The sequence below is a fragment of the Syngnathoides biaculeatus genome, chromosome 4, assembly GCF_019802595.1.
Source record: "Syngnathoides biaculeatus isolate LvHL_M chromosome 4, ASM1980259v1, whole genome shotgun sequence".
Lineage (NCBI taxonomy): Eukaryota > Metazoa > Chordata > Actinopteri > Syngnathiformes > Syngnathidae > Syngnathoides > Syngnathoides biaculeatus.
The window spans coordinates 22,214,259-22,234,103 of record NC_084643.1 but is presented as its reverse complement, the minus strand read 5'-3'; the positions used below and the strand labels follow the sequence as shown (position 1 = coordinate 22,234,103).

The 19,845-nt window shown below is 41.0% G+C and overlaps 2 protein-coding genes across 3 annotated transcripts in view; both read right to left on the bottom strand.

Annotated features, from left to right (window-relative positions):
* Positions 1-295: 295 nt before the first annotated feature.
* vamp8 (vesicle-associated membrane protein 8 (endobrevin)) lies at positions 296-12,017 on the bottom strand. The gene is made up of 3 exons (XM_061818202.1): positions 11,738-12,017; positions 5,022-5,189; positions 296-1,893 (listed from the first exon to the last, which is right to left on the bottom strand). Exons 1-3 carry the CDS (start codon positions 11,750-11,752, stop codon positions 1,702-1,704), a joined length of 375 nt encoding a protein of 124 aa, XP_061674186.1. The 5' UTR covers positions 11,753-12,017; the 3' UTR covers positions 296-1,701.
* Positions 12,018-14,119: 2,102 nt separating this feature from the next.
* Positions 14,120-19,845, bottom strand: part of ncaph (non-SMC condensin I complex, subunit H) — a 28,671-nt gene continuing 22,945 nt past the window's right edge. For both annotated transcript variants that reach the window (XM_061818283.1, XM_061818284.1), the window contains exon 18: positions 14,120-14,456. In XM_061818283.1, the coding sequence (XP_061674267.1) occupies positions 14,397-14,456 (60 nt within the window). In that variant the 3' untranslated portion in view covers positions 14,120-14,396. The remainder of the gene's footprint in view (positions 14,457-19,845) is intronic.

Sequence of the window (19,845 nt, the reverse complement as noted above, 5' to 3'; positions counted from 1 at the left end):
AAAATGGATGGAGTGTTGATTGAAGTCTCTAAATTGCTCATAGGTGTGAATGTGAGTTTGTTTATATGTGCACTCTGATTGGATGGAGACCAGTTCAGGATGTAGCCCACCTCCCGCCCAAAGATGGCTGGGATAGGCTCCAGGATGCCTGCCAGTATAAGTGATACAGAAAATGGACAGATGGATGGTTTGCAATTTGTGGTAGAGCCTTTATATTTCTTCTCCCAATGTCTTCTTCCAACAGTGGATTGTGATACCTTCACCTTGTAACCTTGTAAATGAAAACAGCATCAAAGAGATTACAGAAGTAAATTTATTTCGAGTGAGAAAAGTAAAAATCAATACATCATACAAGTAATTCTGAGTTGATGAAAGATGGCTCACAGGTAAGGAGATTATGGCTCAAGAGATCATCATGCCAATAACGGCTGTCTCAACCCTTACATAGTTTGAGTGCGGTGAAGAGGTAAAAATAATTGAATTACCACCAATTCACACAAAAAAAAATCTCAAAATAAATGTGATTCTTCCCTAATCGATCCCGCTCACAATTGATTAAAAAAAGAAAGGCCTACAAAGATAATGCATTTAATAAATAGTCCTAAATCACAGTAAAGACTCATTAACACAAGGATAAAAGATGGTCTCTCTGTACACACATAAATGGGAACATTTCTAATATATACAGTTAAATAGAATTAAATTGACCTTTGAGATAACGGTGCAGCGAGGTGGCAGGCTTCAATCACCACACTTGCACAGTCGCGTAATATCGTTTGCAAACCATCTTAATAATATTAATCATTAAGAAAAAGAGATCTTGGCTTAATATAAGCAGAGCAAAAGGAGCCACGAAATCTAAATGTTCGACCATACTGGCCCGCCTATTGACACAGTGAACCAAGTTTGGGGTTCAAATGCCTCGCAATTCTGAAGCTTGAATAAATCAGTGAATATACAAGACAAGACAAAAAAAACAAAAACAAAGCAAGAATATCTCTGTGAGGGGAGAGGGGTAGTAATAATCCACCAAGAATGAGGACACAAAAGGGGTAAAATGGCTGGTGACACTGCAAAGCGTCAAAGCGCAAGTTACAATTCTGTGTACACTAAAATGAATAGATTCTTTCAGAAAAGTAACAAGTTACAGATAAACACTGATGTGATTTTTCAATCACATACTTGTTACATCATGAAGCTAGTTTTGACATAAAAACATTGTTATACGCTCGCTGTATTTTTTTTAGACAATTTGAATGGACGTAAATTGAATTACTATCACGTGGATTGTCCGGTTTCAAAACCAAGAAAAATTACACCTAAAATATATTTCAGCCTGTCTTTAGAGTGACCTGGAGTAAAATGAAATCAGTACATTAAACGTAACGTAACGAGGACAGCAAAGGAATTACATCAATATTTCGACCTATACACATAATGGGTGACGTTCATTCATGCCTGAATAATTTGGATGCTAAACTTCTTTAACCCCATACATCATCATTTGACAACAGTTACATACATTGAACATACACCCTGAAAGGATAAAACTAAAAATTGAAAGTCACTGTTAAGGAAAAAGCCTAAAAGAGATGTTTCAACAGACAGTTGCAATTTGCTTAATGTCCTATTTCATAACCGTGTAAATATTCTCAATGATCAGATTAAGTCTGTATGTACGATTACTTCATGTTTGTGTTTTTATGGACTTGGGCCAGTTGTGGGTGAGACAATTGGCGGTACAGGGGCACTGACGGGGATGACACCGGTGGCCAGTAGGATAATAATGAGCACGATGATGAGGACGATGACCACGATGACCACAACCAGCTTGACATTCTTCCACCAGTACGTACGAGCCACTTTATGGGATGTGTGCTTGAAGTGCTTTGCCTGGGCAGAGGGGGAGAGGACATGTATCAGCTAAAGGAATGTCTTATGCTGTGACACTGTCAGCAAACTAGGGTAGATGATGGTAAGTTGAACTATTAGCGCTGTGGACAAACACAGCCGTAGTTACCTTTGAAGGGCTATTGGCATTATTGGATGTCACAAAAGTAGAAGCACATCGCTACATGTTTGTATAGTGGAACCTTTACGAAATTTTCCCAAGTAGAAGTGCATTTTCCATGTAAATAGCCTAAATCTATGACTTCCACAATCTGCCGAGAAATTGTCTCCATAATAGTTATTAACAGAATCAATGACAAAGGGCTGCCTTGGCGGAGTGCAACCCTCACCGGAAACGAGTCCAACTTACTGCCGGCATTGTGGACCAAATTCTGACACTCGTCGTACAGGGATCAAACATATCCCATACTCTGGAAGCACCTCTCACAGGACTCCCCAAGGGACATGGTCAAATGCCTTTTCAAAGTCCACAAAACACATGTTGGGCAAACTCTCATTTACCCTCAAGAACTGTGCTGAAAGTGTAGAGCTGGTCCACTGTTCCATGGCCAGGACATGACTACCACCCCAGTCTGCTAATCCAGAGCCACCGTCACTGATGTCCATGCAATGTTGCAGAGGCGTGTCAACCAGGACTGAGCCACAACATGAAGAGCCTTTAGGAACTCCAAGCGAATCTCATCCACCTTGGCGCCAAGCTTTTAAAACCACCTCGGCGACCTCAACCCCGGAGATTAGACAACCCGGCTCAGAAAAGCCAGACTCTTTTTCTCAGTGGAAGATGCGTCGGTAGAATTGAGGACTTCCAAGAATTCTCCCCACCGATTTACAACATCCCAAGTCAACGTCAGCAGTGCCCCATCCGTACTATACACAGTTGTTGACAGTGCACTTTCTCCCTCCTGAGACGGTTGAGTAGTGGACCAGAATTTCCTCAAAGCCGTCTGGAGGTCTTTCTCCATGGTCTCACCAAAATCCTCCCATACCAAAGTTTTTGCTTTGGCGACCACCAAAGATGCATTCCGCTTGGCCAATCAGTACCCAACAGATGCCTCGGGAGTACCAGAGGGCGAAAAGCCCCAGAAGGGACTTTTTTTTTTCCAGCTTCCCTCACTGTTTGTGTCAACCAACATGTTCATTGATTGCTGCCACAGCTCTGGTCAGCTGCCTCAGCAATGGAGTCGCAGAAAGTTGTCCACTGAGACTCGATTTCCCCTACGACTGCTGGAACATGAACAAACTTCTGTCGGAGGTGAGAGTTAGAACTCCTCTTGACAGGGGATTTTGCCAGCCCTTCCCAGCAGACCCTCTCAATACCTTTGGGCCTCCTACGTCAGACTGGAATCTTCCCTTCATAGTCAACTCACCATCAGGTGGTGATCTGCCCCTACCTTCACCTGGGTGTCCAAGACATGCGGCTGCATGTCCGATGACATGACCATGAAGTAAAACTGACCTAGGTTGTCCGAGTGCCAAGCACACGTGTGGACACCCTTATTTATGCTTGAATATAGTGTTCGTTATGGACAATCTGTGATGAAGACAGAAGTCCAATAACAGAATACTGCTCAGGTTCTGATCCGGGGTGGGGGCTCACCTCGCTGTGCAACTGACACCTATGCCCTGTCCCACAGGTGATAAGCTCATTGGAAGGATGACCCAGACCCTTTCAGGCTGTGCCTGGCCGGGCCCCATGAGTGCATGCCTGGCCACCAAAAGCTCACCTTCGAGCCCCACCTCAAGGCCTGGTTGGGGGGGAGGGGTCACGGTGACCAGCATCTGAGTAAGGGAAGACTTGATCCATTTAAGTCATTCATCATAGGAGTTTCACGGTCATGCTTGGTCTGGTCTCTCACCTACAACCTGTTTGCTATGGGCAACCCAACAAGGGGCGTGAAGCCCCTGGAAAAAAAATATTGGACACACAAACCCCTCCACCACGTTAAGGTGATGGCTTTCAGGAGGGGCACTCACAAATCATGACTGAAAAATGTTGGGCTTTGAATTACAGATGATGTGTAAAGCAAACAGACGACGTTTGGGGGGACTGGAAAAGATTAATGGCGATGCCGTGCATTTCAATAGGAAATTAAGACTTTGGATAGAAGTGTTTTGAGTTACGTGCTTGGTCACACAACAAACTTAACACTTACCTCAAGGCACCACTGTACATATGTTTTGATACACTCTATTAGGCACAGTATTGCTGTCTTACTTACCACAGCTGACTAAATTTATTATTTGCTCTGTGTCTACCAGGGCAATTGTTTTCACAGTTTAATAAAAATCTTGCCAGGCATGGCAACCCACACACTCAGCTCTGGTCATTATCTTCACAAATACATCTTCATTTAAAAAAAAAAGTGGCACTGCATAAAAAAAGAAATGAGCTTTCTAACGCTATAAGATTTGTTAGGAAGCATTGTTACAACAAAATAATCAATAATATAAACAGCATATCTTCTTACTTTTTCTGGAATTTCTAGTTATCGTGTAATGCTTACACTTTTTAAAAAAATGTATCGACACAATTTTCCTTGGAAGTTGGAAGTCTTTGCTTTGTGGGAAGAGCCACTCCTTTAGCTACATCAGTTGCGTTTTTTTCATCACTTTCCTCCAAATGTTTGTGTAAGAGTTGGATGCAGCAAAAGTTGTCTAGTCATGCCTGGAGAGGGAGGCACGACAATGGCATAATAGAGGGGACTGTTGGTGCGTTAATCGGTTGAAGGTTGGCCCTCATTCTTCATGCAGAAGTTATGCTGCATAAAAAAAATCATAATAGCAGGGAGATAGAGTTCCTAATGACACATTTGATTATGGGTTTCTGTTTCTTTGGAACCCTATATTGAAGGCTAACTTGGAACATTAAAAACAAAAACAATTGTTATCTGCATTGCAGGACACGTGGAACCAGTTTTATCTATGGATCGTGAGAGCTGGCAGCTTGAAAAGTAGATCTTGGAGCAAAAAAGTGTGGGCACCTCTGGGTATTTGCAAGAGGACTGACTTGCAAGGTTTTGCTGATAAGAATAATTGGCCTCTTTGTTTGCGAAAACAGTTCACAGACCAAATAACATTTATTTCTTTAATAATAATAAAAAATGAGTAACCCCATCTTGCAGATCCTCCGACTTGCCCATGAGATCATCCAATCTCTCTCCTCGGGCCAGGATTCGGTCCACGTTCTGTGTCATGATGTTTTTCACGCCATCTACTTCGTGTCTCAAAGACTCCATTTTATCCAGAGGCTCTGGTATTACAGCTGCACCCCCCAGCTCCTAGAGCAAGTAAGAGACATAAAAAAAAAATGGAATTTTTCTGTTTATAGATAAATGTCAAACTGAAGTTGACCCACCATGTTTCGAGTGAATCTTATCATTAATTACATTGTAATGCTCTATCATTGCAACATTATTGACCGATTAGGGCATGATTACTCAGATTTATTGTCTAATTTATTATCAATCACACTTTATTTTATTTAAGAGACAATAATAAACAACACGGAACTTTCCAATAGAAATTGGAAATTACATCAAACTGTACAATATTACAAACAATTTTTCTTTTTTTTCCTATAAAACACATAAGATTGCCATCCATGGATGGTCAGTTTCTTGTTTTGTAGTCAAGTTTTTATGCAGCAGCAGTACTCTGCCATATATTTTTGACATTTACAATATTTGATTGTCACTTTTATTTTCTTTCTTAATGCAAGTATGGATTTCATAGCATGCACCACACTGCCCCTAAGAAGTTAGAAAGTGTACAGTGGGAACAGCAATCCCGTGCAAGGCACACAGAGACAGCTCAACACCTCGAGCCTCACTACACGATTACTATCTGCCGTGACATTATCAATAAAACTATACCTTCAGGTGTATCAAAAATTTCAAATGTCTATAGCCACTTGTGTGGAGAAGGGAAGTACAGTTCCCACCATGTACTGAATGTAAAAAAATAGATGAATTGAACTTGAATTATTGTTTTGCACTTTAAAAGTATTTTAATTAGTTGTTTTTCATTGTTTTCTATTTTATTGAATATATATTTTTGTACCGGGGTTGTTATTTTTTTTTTTCCAGGGTTTTCCCATTTATTTTACTCAGTTGTGGTACATTCTCAAAGTTAATTTTTATAACCTGTTGGTTAATAATAAATGGGTCGATTTTTCTTATTCCTCCAGTTTGTGATTGTTTTATGAGTAACATCACTTGATCAAGCCTTCTCGAAACATTCCATACTACAGAATAAGTTATTATTGTTGATATTGGATGAGACAGGGATTGGCCAAAACTCAAGGTTGCAATATCGGTATCTGATCAGAAGTGAAAATGTTGGATCTCGACATCCCTATTTGTATTACATAGAATGACGGGTTACTGGGTTATTTGTTGTCTGTATTATAATTTCATATCCAAGTAATCAGAAATTAATGGCACAGTTGGCCATAAGAAATATATTTTTTCTCCAATATTGGCCCAGATACATTATTTTGAATTACAAAACAGGTCCACCGGCAATGCGGAACAGATAATCCTTGACCTTTGGCGTTCATATTTGTCTTTATACATGGCACGTGTAACAGACAAACCCCAAGTTATGCTCATGTGGAGGAGCTGCAGCTCTCATGAAGAGCACCTGTAGAGCGTTGGCCTCACAGTTCTGACAACCGGGGTTCAAATCCCAGCTACACCCGTGTGGAGTTTCCATGTTCTCCCCGTGCCTGAACGGGGTTTCTCCGGGGGGCTCTGGTTTCCACCCACATCCCCAAAAACATGCATTAACTGGACACTCTAAATTGCCCGGAATTGTGATTGTGAGTGCGACTGTTTTCTGTCCCAACATGCCCTGCAATTGGCTGGGAACCAGTTCAGGGTGTACTCTGCCTCCTGCCGGATGACAGCATGGATAGGCTCCAGCACTCCCGCGACCCACGTGAGGATAAGCAGCTCAGAAAAAAGGATGGATGGACGAATGGATGTTGTGTCTTCAAGCTCAAAGAGGAGAAGGGCCTTTCGGATAGTTACAGTCGGCAAAAGTTTGAAGACGTGGTCACAATTCCAGGTTTTATTTCATGGTATTTACTGTATATGTAGATGTGTTGAACAACTCAGGACACCGCACCTTTTGTTTGAACTTTTGTTTCATTCATCTTTTGGAGGGGACTGTACCACAACTACCATTTGTAATGGTATTGAGGTGTGTTCGTGCCTACTGGCAACATCAGTGATAAAGAGGTACATACGGGTTGCTGAGCAATAGGTGCCATCAAAACAATATCTTTTTCAGGGACGTCCCTGGTTACTTGAGCAAGACAATGCCAAGCAAGTAGGGGTGTCAAATAGGTGTAACAATGTTCATATCAATAGAGCTTACATGTGTTTATCCGCCCTATGCAGCTTTTGTTGTCTTAAATATTTTATTTTTATTATCTCGCACTTGGAGTGAACACGTTATTTGGGAACATCACCTTTCAGTATGTTGAGCAAGCCAGCTGATCTGCCAATGGTCCCGTGGGAGTTGGAAAATACATTTGTGAAGCGGCAGTGTTAAAAGTAAGCATTATGGTGCCACAATAATATATAAATGACAAGCAAACCTAATATTAATAATACTGATCAGGGTTCATTCGAAAAACATGAGGAAGGGATAACCACTAACAATTATTGCGTGTAAATATCTCAATAGATATATGAATATATCAATAGAAAGTCATGGATGCACATTATTCATATGAAGAACGTTTTTTTTTTTCCTGATTTGTGGGGACAATTTTGGGGGTGTCCACTCACAAGCCTATTATACATGAGAAATTACGATGTATAATTTTACAAACGTGTTCGCATGTATAAAAATTGTACAACTACATAGAGCATAAATGTATGACATACACATAACATTCTAACATGTTGTGAACAAATGAATGGGTCCATTTTGCCTGATTTTTTTGGGGGGGTGGTTAACAACATACTAAAAAAATCATGTTTTAGGTCTGAGTAGCCATTTAAGAGTGAGAAGCTTTTGGTAAAATCTGTGAAAAGGTGGACCAACAACGCAAAATTAGAAATTCAAAGCTGTTTCGACTGCAGAGATTGAAAATTCAATGAACACTCACGACAAATCCATGGCCGCTGTTACAGTATCTGTGAGCAAGCGTGAGGACCAAAAAAAAAAAAAAAAAAAGAACACAGGCTCGAGATCGCATACTGTAGCGGAGATGGAGCCCAGTACAATTGCACTAGAAACCAGCTGACTAAAGAAATTAACATTGCAAGGAGAGATCACGCCACAAAGCTGGAAAATCAGTTTGACGCTAATGACTCCAAATCAGTCTGGCACGTATTCACCTCCAGTAGATGACAATAGTGGGCTAGCCGATGATTTGACCAGATTTTACAGGAGCTTTGAAAAGGGACACTTTCACTCCACACACCCACCAAGTCACACCATACCTCTGACTTCTGCATTGACCATCCCACAACAGGCTGTCACATGCGTCTTCAAACAAGAAAAGATTGAAAAAGCCGCGGGCCCAGACCAGGTGTCCCCTTCCTGTCTCAAAGTCTGCGCAGACCAACTTCATCCAGTATTCACAAAGATCTTCAGCAGGTCTCTAGAACTGTGTGAAGTACTAACCTGCTTCAAACGCTCCACCATTATCCTGGGCCCCCAAAAAGTACAATCTCGAGTCTAAATGACTACAGATCAGTTGCCTTAACATCTGTAGTCATGAAGTCCCTTGAATGCTTTGTGCTAGACCACCTCAAGAATGTCGCAGTTCCCCATCTGATTCCACTACAGTTTGTCTACTAAGCTAAAAGTTCTGCAGATGATGCAGTCAACATGGGCCTGCATTTCATCCTTGAACATCTCGACAGTGTAGGAACCTATGAGAGGATCCTGGTCATGGACTTCAACTCTGCGTTCAACGCCATCATCCCCAAACTCCTTTCCTGCAAGTTTCTCCAGCTCAGCGTCTTGCCTGTCATTTGCCAGCAGATCTACAACTTTCTGATGCCCAGGACACAGCAGGTGAGGATGGGGGACACCGCCCTGTCCACATGCACCATCAGCACCAGGGTACCCCAAGGTTGTGTCCTCTCCCCGCTGCTCTTCTCACTCTATACAAATGACTGCACCTCAACGGACCAGGCTGTCAAACTCGCAAGTTTGCAGATGACACCACAATCATTGGCTTCATTAAAACTGTGACAAGTCCGTGTATTGACAGAAAGTGGAGAGGCTGGAACTTTGGTGCGGTTGACACAACCTGGAGCTGAACACGCTTTAAACTGTGGAGATGATTGTGCACATTAGGAGCTATACTTCACCACAGCTATCCCTCATACTGCTTAAATGCCCAGTATCAAATGACCTGCAGGTTCCTGGGAATTAGTCTCTCAGGACCTGAAGTGAGAGATCAACATCAATTCAACCTGAAAAAGGCCCAGCACAGGAGGTAGCGCCAGTGGCCTCTGAAGAAGCATGGCCTGCCAAAGGAGCTGTTGAGGGAGTTCCACGTAGGGGTCATTGAATCAGTCCTGTGCTCATTCATCACATTCTGGTTTGGTGCAGCTGTAATACCAGAGCCTCTGGATAAAATAGAGTCTTTGAGACACGAAGTAGATGGTGTGAAAAAGATCATGACACAGAACGTGTGGAAAGGATCAACTCCAACCGATAGGGACAATCAAAAACAAAAACTAGAAAATTCAAACACCATCTTGACATTGACCTCTTGAACAGGTAACTTGCAATTCCACTGTAACATGCTACCAGTTTTGTCTTGAGATTGTTTGCGTACCTGTTGTTGATCAATAGTGGTCATTTGTGGTTGAGAAGTATCTGCATAATTTACACAATTGACAGTGTTCCAGAATGTCACACTACTTGTCACTTCAAACTTCTTAAAATTCTTGAAGTCTCTACATCATTTGCATAATGGTCACTACACTAGATGATTCCTTTATTATTCATTTGAAAGTGCTCTAAATTGCTAAAGGACTCTGCATCACTTCCACAAATGTCCCTAAAACAATATTAATTGCATTGATATGACTGGTAACCTTTCATTGCTCAATGACTCTCCATACTATGTTTTTAATGTTTTTACGCCACAAAAGTATTTGTCAAATGGCTTGCTGTTGTTGTAATAGAGTGGCTTCAACTACCGGAGACAAATTCCTTGTGAGTTTTTAACATTCTTTAAATTAAAGATGAATCTGAGGGTAGTACAATACTAGGGAAAGAAGTCACAGACAGAAAGGCTTGCTGCGGTTTCATCAGAACCAAAATACCCAGTATTAAATTATCTGATGTTGGAATAAAAAAAAGACAGCTGCTGACTGATGTTTGCCAAAAATTGATCTGTCTGATAATTGGTCTATCACTATAGGTGACTGAGGTGAGTCAGCAATTGTTTCTTTTCATGCATCCAATCAGAAAAAAAAAAAATCTGGAAAAGCCAACAAAACAATCCATACACAACAACACGTACTCTACACAGGACATTCCCATTTCACATCTTCTCTTGCTTAGTGGTTATTTTCGTGACAGTGCTATCATAACCTGAAGGATTATTTCGGGTTTTGTGAATCTGACTGGAATTGTGTCAGTGTCACAATGACATATGCATGAGTTGGTAGAGGCAGTTTAAATTTAAAAGTATATCATATCCACTGTGCTCCAGTGTCCAAAATAATGCTACATTGGGGACGTCAAACTATTTTTTGTCACGGGCCACAATGTGGCTACGGTATCCCTCAGAGGTTTGTTTTGACTGTGAAACCATTTAAATGTTTAAATCGCCTTACCATATTACACATGGGAAAAAAAAAAAAAAAAAAAAAACGTCTAACTAGTTTTGAAATCACAAGTCAAAGATACGATGTTAGTTTTCAACTACTATTCCAGATAATGGGGAAAAATCTTTGTAATATCTCAACATTATAATTTATGTAATTTGAAATTCTGATGATTGCTGCCCATCAACCAAATTAAAGAAAACTAAATTGTTGATACAGTGACCTCTTAAAAGTTAAGGAAAAATTAGAACTCCCTTGTTCCTTCAAGTGTTTGTTCATTTTAAAGTCTAGTACCACGAAAAATACATTACCTGAAGAATACAATAACCAACAAAAATACAACCGATTCCGAAATACTATATGAACTATTTCACATGCGTAAGCCTAAATATATTTCTACTGATTTTGCAAATTATAAAGACCCATGGAAAACGGCTACCTCTCTTGTGAGGTATATTTGTTGTCGTCATTACATTGGTCCAAACAAATGTACCTTTTGTTGTACCACACAATAAACGTGTAAAAGGAAAGTTAAAGAAGTTTGGTATTGTATTTTTTTCAATGAATGTATGTATATATTTTGTAGCTTTAGTTTATCAGAAAATAATGCGAACTCTGGCCCACATGCGTATGTAAAGGTCAACAGTACTACAAATGATTCAGAATGACCATAATGAAAAATAACCACGTTATACGTCGCAATCATAAATGATATAAATTAAGCAGGCTACAGTACTTAGAACTTTACAACAGTCAAGAACCACAAATTTCGTGACAGTTTAGCAAGATGGTTTGTTTCCACAGAAGGAAATGAAGCCATAACGTTCAACAGGCGCTTATTGGAATGATTTTGTTGAGCTTTCTTTTGAACTTGAATGACCACATCTGACTTTGACTTTTACAACTTGTTTTCCATAAAACATTATATACAAACCTTTTCATATTCGTTGATACACACACCGATTAAAACGTAAAAGCACCAAATGCAAACTTATTAGCATCCAAACACTATTCCTTACCGGATCGTAGTCCATCTTATGAGAAACAGAGCAAAGCACTTGTGACAAAACCCAACCAGTCGACTTTCTTCCAGTTGACAACGTTCGTCCTGGTGGAAATTCTTAACCAGGATAATTTGAGACTCGACGAAGGCTCGGGAGGCTTCCTCTTGTTCTACTTCCTGGTTGTGCTCGCCCCAAACTTCATTCCTTCTTTCCGGGCGTGAAGTGAACTACATTCGTCACTGACTGATAGGCGTTGCTTGCGTGTTCCCTGTTCGTAAATGAAAAGAAACTTCAAAGGCCGCGTTGGTCGAAGTGCTCGCCAATCAAAGAAATAATCAATATAGTGATTGTTCATCTGGTTGTATAATATATGTAAAATCTGGTTTCTTGGATTTACCAAGTAGCTCTTTCGAGCAAAAAAAAAAAAAAAAAAAAAAACAACATTTCTAAGCCCTGATTCATTGTTGCACACTACTTTCACGTACCTATTTATTAAGTTTTTCGATATTTTTCAATTAATTTACCAAACGATTTTTTTTTCATTTTGGACGTTCGCCCTATAGTGATGAAGTCATACAAGGCGTTTTCCATAAATGGCGAACAAACACAGAAACAGTTACATTTTATTTTGCTTGCAGAAAAAGAAAAACTAAATCATTACATTGTTTTTTTTTTATTGTAAAAGTGATCTTTAATGCGGCTTAGTTCTATTCTTTTTTTTTATCACATTTTCTTTATTTTGACATTTAAACAAATAAAAGCAAAGAATGAGTCACATGGGTCAGCAATGAAAGGACAAAACTCCATCACACCACGCATAAAATAGCATAAAACTCTAATCAGTGAGAGACCTTATACAATGTTTTTGCCAACATTTAACATACATTTTATTGTTGTAACGTTTTCCAATCCAGATTACCGCAACATAATATTCAATGACGTTTTCTGAGGGCCGTGAGGTCTTGGTCACATAAAATCTTGACTTGTGCTTGATGGCCCTAAAGATTTGTTCAAGTGTCTTTTTCATCTAAAACAACTCCAAGTGGTCCGCGGTTTGATTCGGAACAAGCAGATCTTAATCAAATTGAAGATTGACCCAACATCTGGTTCTATTGTCTCCCACAACATTTCTGTCTGGTTAAATGTCTGACATCTATTCCAGGCAAGGAGTGCTTCTTCTTCTGTGACTGTACAAACATGACGTCATTCACCCGCCCAGACAAACCGGTTTCACCTATCTGGGAAGGTGCTGGTGGAGCTTCAGTCCTGCTAAACTGCTTAAAGACTGCTCTCCAATAGAAGAACACAAAACATACATAATTATACGCTACAAAAAAAGTACAGTATTCAGATGTTTGTTGACATGCTTCATCAAAATACACCAAGGAGGAAAAATTAAGGTACACTTTTAACACAGGTTGAAATGACAAGCTTTTGAGGATCAGGTCCATCTCATGAAAATGTAACATTGCTCACCCTGCCCCCACAGCAGGGACAACGAAGAGCCATTACGCTAACTAATGATAATTCCTTCATCCAACAAAGCTCTGCAGTTTTGCTTACCTTTTAGCTTTGACAGTTTTTCAAGATACTGTAATTCACCATTGCTTGGAAGTGGCATCTTCACCCACTCGAGCTAAAAAGTCACGTGGAGAACGTCAGAGCACTATTAAGTAAATTAGACCCACAACTACTTATATTCTGGCAAAAATCCCAATTGCTTGCTCACAGACACGTTTTTGGAAATGGGCAGTTCACAAATCAAAAGTGTCTGTGCACATCTGCATTCACGTATGCTTGTAAATATACTTATGCAACTTCTATGCATATTGAGTTATAGATTTGCGTTCCAAACATCCATCCATTTTTTTACACTTCTCCTCCTCACCAGGGTCAAAGGTATGCTGGAGGTTATGTTCTTATCTAGCCGCTAGGATTCATTTGGATCTTGCCTTACAATTGATGCTAGCAGAGGAAGAACCTCTCATGGGGGTTGACATTCCAGATGAAGAAGACCCAAGAGGACGCAGACTATTTTCCACCTAGAGTTGCCAGGAAATCTAGAAATGTAGGCTGTTTTTAGCTTCTACGAATTGTTTGGATCCTTGCCACATGAAATGACGTTGGCTGTTAAATGGCAGTAAATGGACTTGGAAATCTTTCATCCAAAACATGCACCAGTATGCTATCCAGATCTAATGCCTGCCCTTACCATAAACTACACAACACAGTAGGTACTAATAATACAACCTAATCTACTTCATAGTGCAACCCAAGTTTTGGCTGAAGAAAACAAAAGTGCAACATGCCACCCAGTCTGATTACATATATGGCTGGAATATATGGACACCAACTAAATAACATTGCTGCCGAGGGAAATTATATACACATTAAACAGAGACTCAATTCAAATTTATTTACAGACCACTTGAAAATAACCACTTCTGCACACAGTGTTGTACATTATCTAAAGAATTCAACATAGGGAAAAATTGAAACAGATTAAAAGCAATGTAAAAAATAATAAAAAGCAATACAACAATAAAACAGCAGTCTCATGCTGAGTTGAAAGTAAAAGAACAAAAGTGGCTGTTATATTGTTTTATAAAAAAAGATAATGTACAAATATCATGATTCTCCTCAAAATCCTTCCTATCCGCCAATGCTTTTCTCCTCAATGGGCTTGCCTGATGATGATATCCGACATGTCATCAATCTTCACCAGCTCCAAATTCTATAAAGACAGAACGTAGAAAGATGAATATTTTTACAAGGGAGGACTTCAAAAAGGTCACAAGAAAAAAGGCTAGTACCATTATTCATTAGAAATGGGCTTTGTGAACTGACAAAAACACCGTCCACTTATACACTTTCCACATATTAAGGGAGTAAAATTACCATTTTGAAATAGTGTAATTTAAAACATTGGAAAACTATTGAAACCTTCTGAACATTGCCTCGTGAATATGTGTATTGTTGACAGCGCAATTGACCCCTCCGTAGAAATTGCGTCATCCGCGTCGCTGACCAATCAGAGGCCAGAGATCTGCATAAACCACGCCCCTTTTTTTGCACCTGCCGTTCCCCCATACAACGTTGCATGGTCCAGTATAGCTTTTGTTAGCGTTTTATCACGTATTTGGGTTCTTTAACAATAGATATGGTTAAGAGGTGTAGTCACGGACTTGGTAATAGTGACGACAGGTATCCTGAAAGGCTAGTTGGTGGAGTTCAATTCGTACCCTTTCCAAAACCGAAGACCCAGTACGAAAAATGTCTTTGATGGATCAAACTTTGTGGAAGACCGCATCATCAACTGAATCCATCTAAAATCAACCGGAACAGAAGACCGAGTACGAAAAATGTCTTCGATAGATCAAACTTTGTGGAAGACCGCGTGATCAACTGAATCCATCAACCGGAACAGATATGTTTGCACGAAGGTAAGCCCTATATTTGATTTTCAATACATGTCTCATATAAATGAATTTGCAGTTCTTCGCTTGCATAACATAGCTACGTGTGAATGATTGACACACTTGATCTGTGTTGAGCGATATTTTGCGATGATCTGACTGCACAAACGTGTCTCTGTTCGGCGGCTCCCGAGCTAAGCTAAACCGGACTAGCGAGTCCTAAAAGCCTTCGACGTGCACCGAGACACCAAGTCTGAAGGAAGGATGTTTGAGGACACTATAAAGTAGTGATTGTCGTACTTGATAGGGACTTACGTAGGTTCGGCACTAATTCAAGAATAATTATTGAGGGGAGCGCGTGACGTTACACAAAGACAATGAGAGAAACAACTCATAAATCAAGCCTCGCCTTCTTTTCCTTCATACGGCGGATCACAAACGGCTATACAGATACACATTGTACAGATTCTGCACACAAGTGTGATAGGTAACACGAAAATAGGAAACTGTCAATGACGAATTCGTCTTTGGGTTATAATATGTTATATTATGTGGCTTCTCGGTCTTACTCTGACTCCGGAAAGATCTCACGCTTTCTCCGTCGATATGCATGTAAATACCACTGAAATACCCCTCGCTGAAATACTTGAAGCCCTGCTGTCTGCTTTTCAACGATATTTCACTATTTGCTAAGAATGCGAGTGAGAAATCAGCTGGTAAATCGGACAATTTCGCTCTAGTCTTTTCTTCCTGCGCCGCCATTTTTGCTAATTGTTTGTTTGAGGTTAGCACACTTGGGGTGACGTAACTTCAGGAGGCGTGGTTAAGTACCCTGTACGGAGGGGTCAATTATGTTTATACTGTAGACTAGAGCTGCAGAATATTTTGTTTCAGCGTCACCATCACAAAGTACATGCGCGTAATACCAGAGCTCATTGCAGGGTCGGCTGTGATGTTGGTGCAGTGTATTAGACAGGCCCCTTCCCAAAAACATGGCTAGGGAATATAACAGAAAAGTACATTTATTACCATAATTCCATTCAAAAGTTCAACTTTCTCAGATATTACATTCAGGGCCCACAGTTTAAACAATTTCCACGATTGATTTTTTTTTTTTTATATATAATCTGCCCCCCCCCAAAAAAAACCAACAAAATGACGAATTAAAAAAAATTGAATATTGTGAAGAAATTACCATTTACTGTTATTTTTTTGGAGACAAAAAATGGGTCATGTTAATGTAATAAATATCTGGTAAATATTTTATCCATAATCCAAAAAGATATGTTAATCTTCAATAGTGGGTTAGAAATCCCTTTGCTAACTGTGGATATTTTACACTGGACCTCAAGGAGTTCGGGTTCTGTTCTTTTCCTCTTCCCCAAACCCTTGGACATTTACTTTCATAAGAAACAATAAACTTGGACCAATGACCAACAGTCTAGTCTCATTGGCCCTGTTAAGATGGTTCCTACATTGGCTCAGGCTCAGAAGTGGCTTGGAGGAACCAGACACCCGAAGCCCATCTCCCGTATGCATCTGAACGCAGTGGTTTTTGAAGCTGTGACTCCCGCCTCCTTCCACTATTTCTTAATTTCAGCCAGATTCTTGAAAAGAATTGCTAACAAAGGGCAGCCTTGGCAGGTTCCCAACCCTCACCCAGAAAAAAATCTGACATACAGGTGGCAATGCGGACCAAACTAACACCGTTTCTACAGGTACCCTACATCCTATATCAGGGTGTTAGGTGCCCTGTATGCCCAAAGCTCCCCTCACACGACTTTCTGTGGGACGAGGTCAAACTGCTTTTACAAATAAAAACAAAATGTGTAGAGTGGGTTGTGTGACCTCCCAAGCAGTCTCCAGGACTCCCACGGTCAGGATGAAAACCATACTGGTCCTTTTGAATCTGACTATTGACTTACTGACAGACCTTGTTCTCTCGCACCCCTGAATAAACCTTAGCAGGAAGGCTGAAGTCCAATAACAGAAGACCACTTGGGTTCTGATAAGGGGGAGCTGCTCTTCCCAATCACAACCTTCCAGGTCTCATTGTGATTGAAATCCCCTAGGAGAACGATGGAGTCTCCAGTCGAGGCACTCTCCAGCACCTCCTCCAAGTACTCCAAAAAGGGTGGGTACTCTGAATTGCTGTCTGGTGCATATGTACAAACAATAGTCAAGACCCCTAACCCCACATGAAGGCGGGGGAGGCTACCCTCTCGTCTACCCGGGTGAACCTCAACGACAGACCATGAACCAGGGGACAATAATTATACCCACACCCACTGGGTGCCTCTCATCATGGATAACTCCAGAGTGTAAAAGAGTCCAACCCCTCTCAAGAGGACTGGTACCAGAACCTAAGCTGTGTGTGGAGGGGAGCTTGTCTATATCTCGTCGAAACTTCTCACAGCCAGCTTAAGATCCATCACTGCCAGAGAGGTGATGTTCATCGGCCCAAAACCAGTTTCTGTAGCTGGGGATCGAATTGCCAAGGTCCCCTGCCTTTGGCCCCCGCCCAGTTCATACTGCACCCGGCCCCTACAACCCCTCCCACAGGTGAGCTGATGGGAAGGGTGAGCCACGTTATCCTTTCAGGCTGTGGTGGGCCCCATGGGTGCAGTCCACTAATCGCTTGCCTTTGAGTCCCAGCTTCAGGCCTGGCTTCAGAGGGGGCCCCTAGTGACTGGCGCCTGGGCAAGGGAAACCGAAATCCACGAATTTTGTTCATCTGGAATTTTTTGAACAATACTTTGTCTGGTCTTTCACCTTGGCCCTGTTTGATATGGGTGACCCTACCAGGGGCATGAAGCCTCAGACAACTTAGGGACACACAAACCCCTCCACAAAGGTGACAGCTCAAGGAGGGGTCCTGCCATACTGTGTTGCGTTTTGTTCGCACATTGAGGACAAAGGTTCTTATTTTAGATCCTCATTAAAAAATATCATTAACGTACATTTTTTTCTCATGTTTTTGAGCTTGTAGGGTGAAAGCTGAAGCTGGCTGTTTGTGTGGATTAATGGGTAGTCACAATGAGGAAATGAAATGCAAATACTCAGAAGGCAATAGCCTCTTAGCAACATCAAGCAACGTATGTAATCAAATATTTGTTGAGGAGGTAATCATCAAACGTTAGGAACGTGAGTACTTAGTAGGAAGTAGGGCAAGTAGAAACGCCAACTTAAACTTGCTTATTGGGCTAGACCACCTTAGCTTAGCTGGCTAAGAACGAGATGTGTTTATGATCAAACATCGAACGTGACTAACGTCATAACTTATACGACGAGGGCCGTGAGGACTTATAGGAAATTTAACAAGTCTTATCTGAGTACATCTTAGTACCCAAATTGGTGGCGTTATTGTTCGCGTTGAAGCTGCTCAGCCTAAGTTAGCCCAGCGCGCGAACAACATTACCTACGTAGAGTATACAACAAGGACTAAAGATTGAACGTGGATTCAACCTTCAACTACTAGAGTGAGCGCCATCGTGGTTTGAATCCCTTCCATCCACATATCCTTTAAATCGCCATATCCTTTATATTTTCACACAGGTAGTATGTGATTTGTGTACCTTATGCGCTGACTGTGTTTATTTGATTGCTTCTATCTGACTTTAACTTTAACATAGATTAGGTAGTATGTGAATTGTGTATCTTATGTGCTGACTTTGTTTATTTGATTGCTTGTTTTGACTATCTGCAGGCCGAAGGGGGGCACAATTCCCGTGCGTCCTGTAGGCCGATCCCAAGCCTGGATAAATGCGAAGGGTTGTGGCAGGAAGGGCATCCGGCGTAAAACTGTGCCAAACGCATATGAGCGTTCATCAAACGAATTCCATAATGGATGGGCCGTGGCCTGGGTTAACTATGCAAGCCCCCGAGAGATTTGATTGGTGCAGATTTCAATGGACATGTTGGTGAAGGAAACAGGGGGGATGAGAAGTAATGGGTAAGTACGGCATTCAGCAAAGGAACTTTCAAATGGTGGTGGACTTTGCAAAAAGGATAGAATTGGCAGTGGTGAACTCTTGTTTCCACAAGAGACAGGAACATTGAGTGAGCTACAAGTGTGTGGGGGGGGGGGGATTAGAAGCACACAGATGGATTATACAGTCACTCAAATTTGACAAGCACAAATCTGCACAGTCGAGCACGAAAAATCCCGCGCGTAAAATTTGTTATGAGTAGAAAAAAAAAGATATTGAAAGACGTCACTTATTTTGTGTAGTCTTGACATTAGCGTACGTGTTTATTTCATAAGTGTTAACTAAACAAGCCTGCCCCAAAACATCCAGTATTCACCCGGAAATAGGAAATGCAAGTTAACCGTACTGAGCATGTACGTATGTTAGGAGGAAAGCGCATGTTCAGAGCTGCTTCACGTACTGCAAGCGCATTTACGTCAAAAGTCATCAACATAATGAGCCATGTCCAAGCAAATTCAGTTACACCCCCCCCCAAAAAGACTAAAAAAAAAGAAAAGAAAAGAAGGCGACTATCATCCACCTCGTCGCTTGATTCAGGTGTGGCCAATACTTCGAGCGCATGCACATAAAGGCGCGTTTGAGCAAGCCGGCCCCCTATTTACTGCAGTCCTACGATGCATGCCCCCCCACAATACGTCACGATTGCCGACAGGAATGTCTGTTACACTGTATCGCTATCTTATTGCCACTAACGGTGATTATGTTGAACTAAACTTTC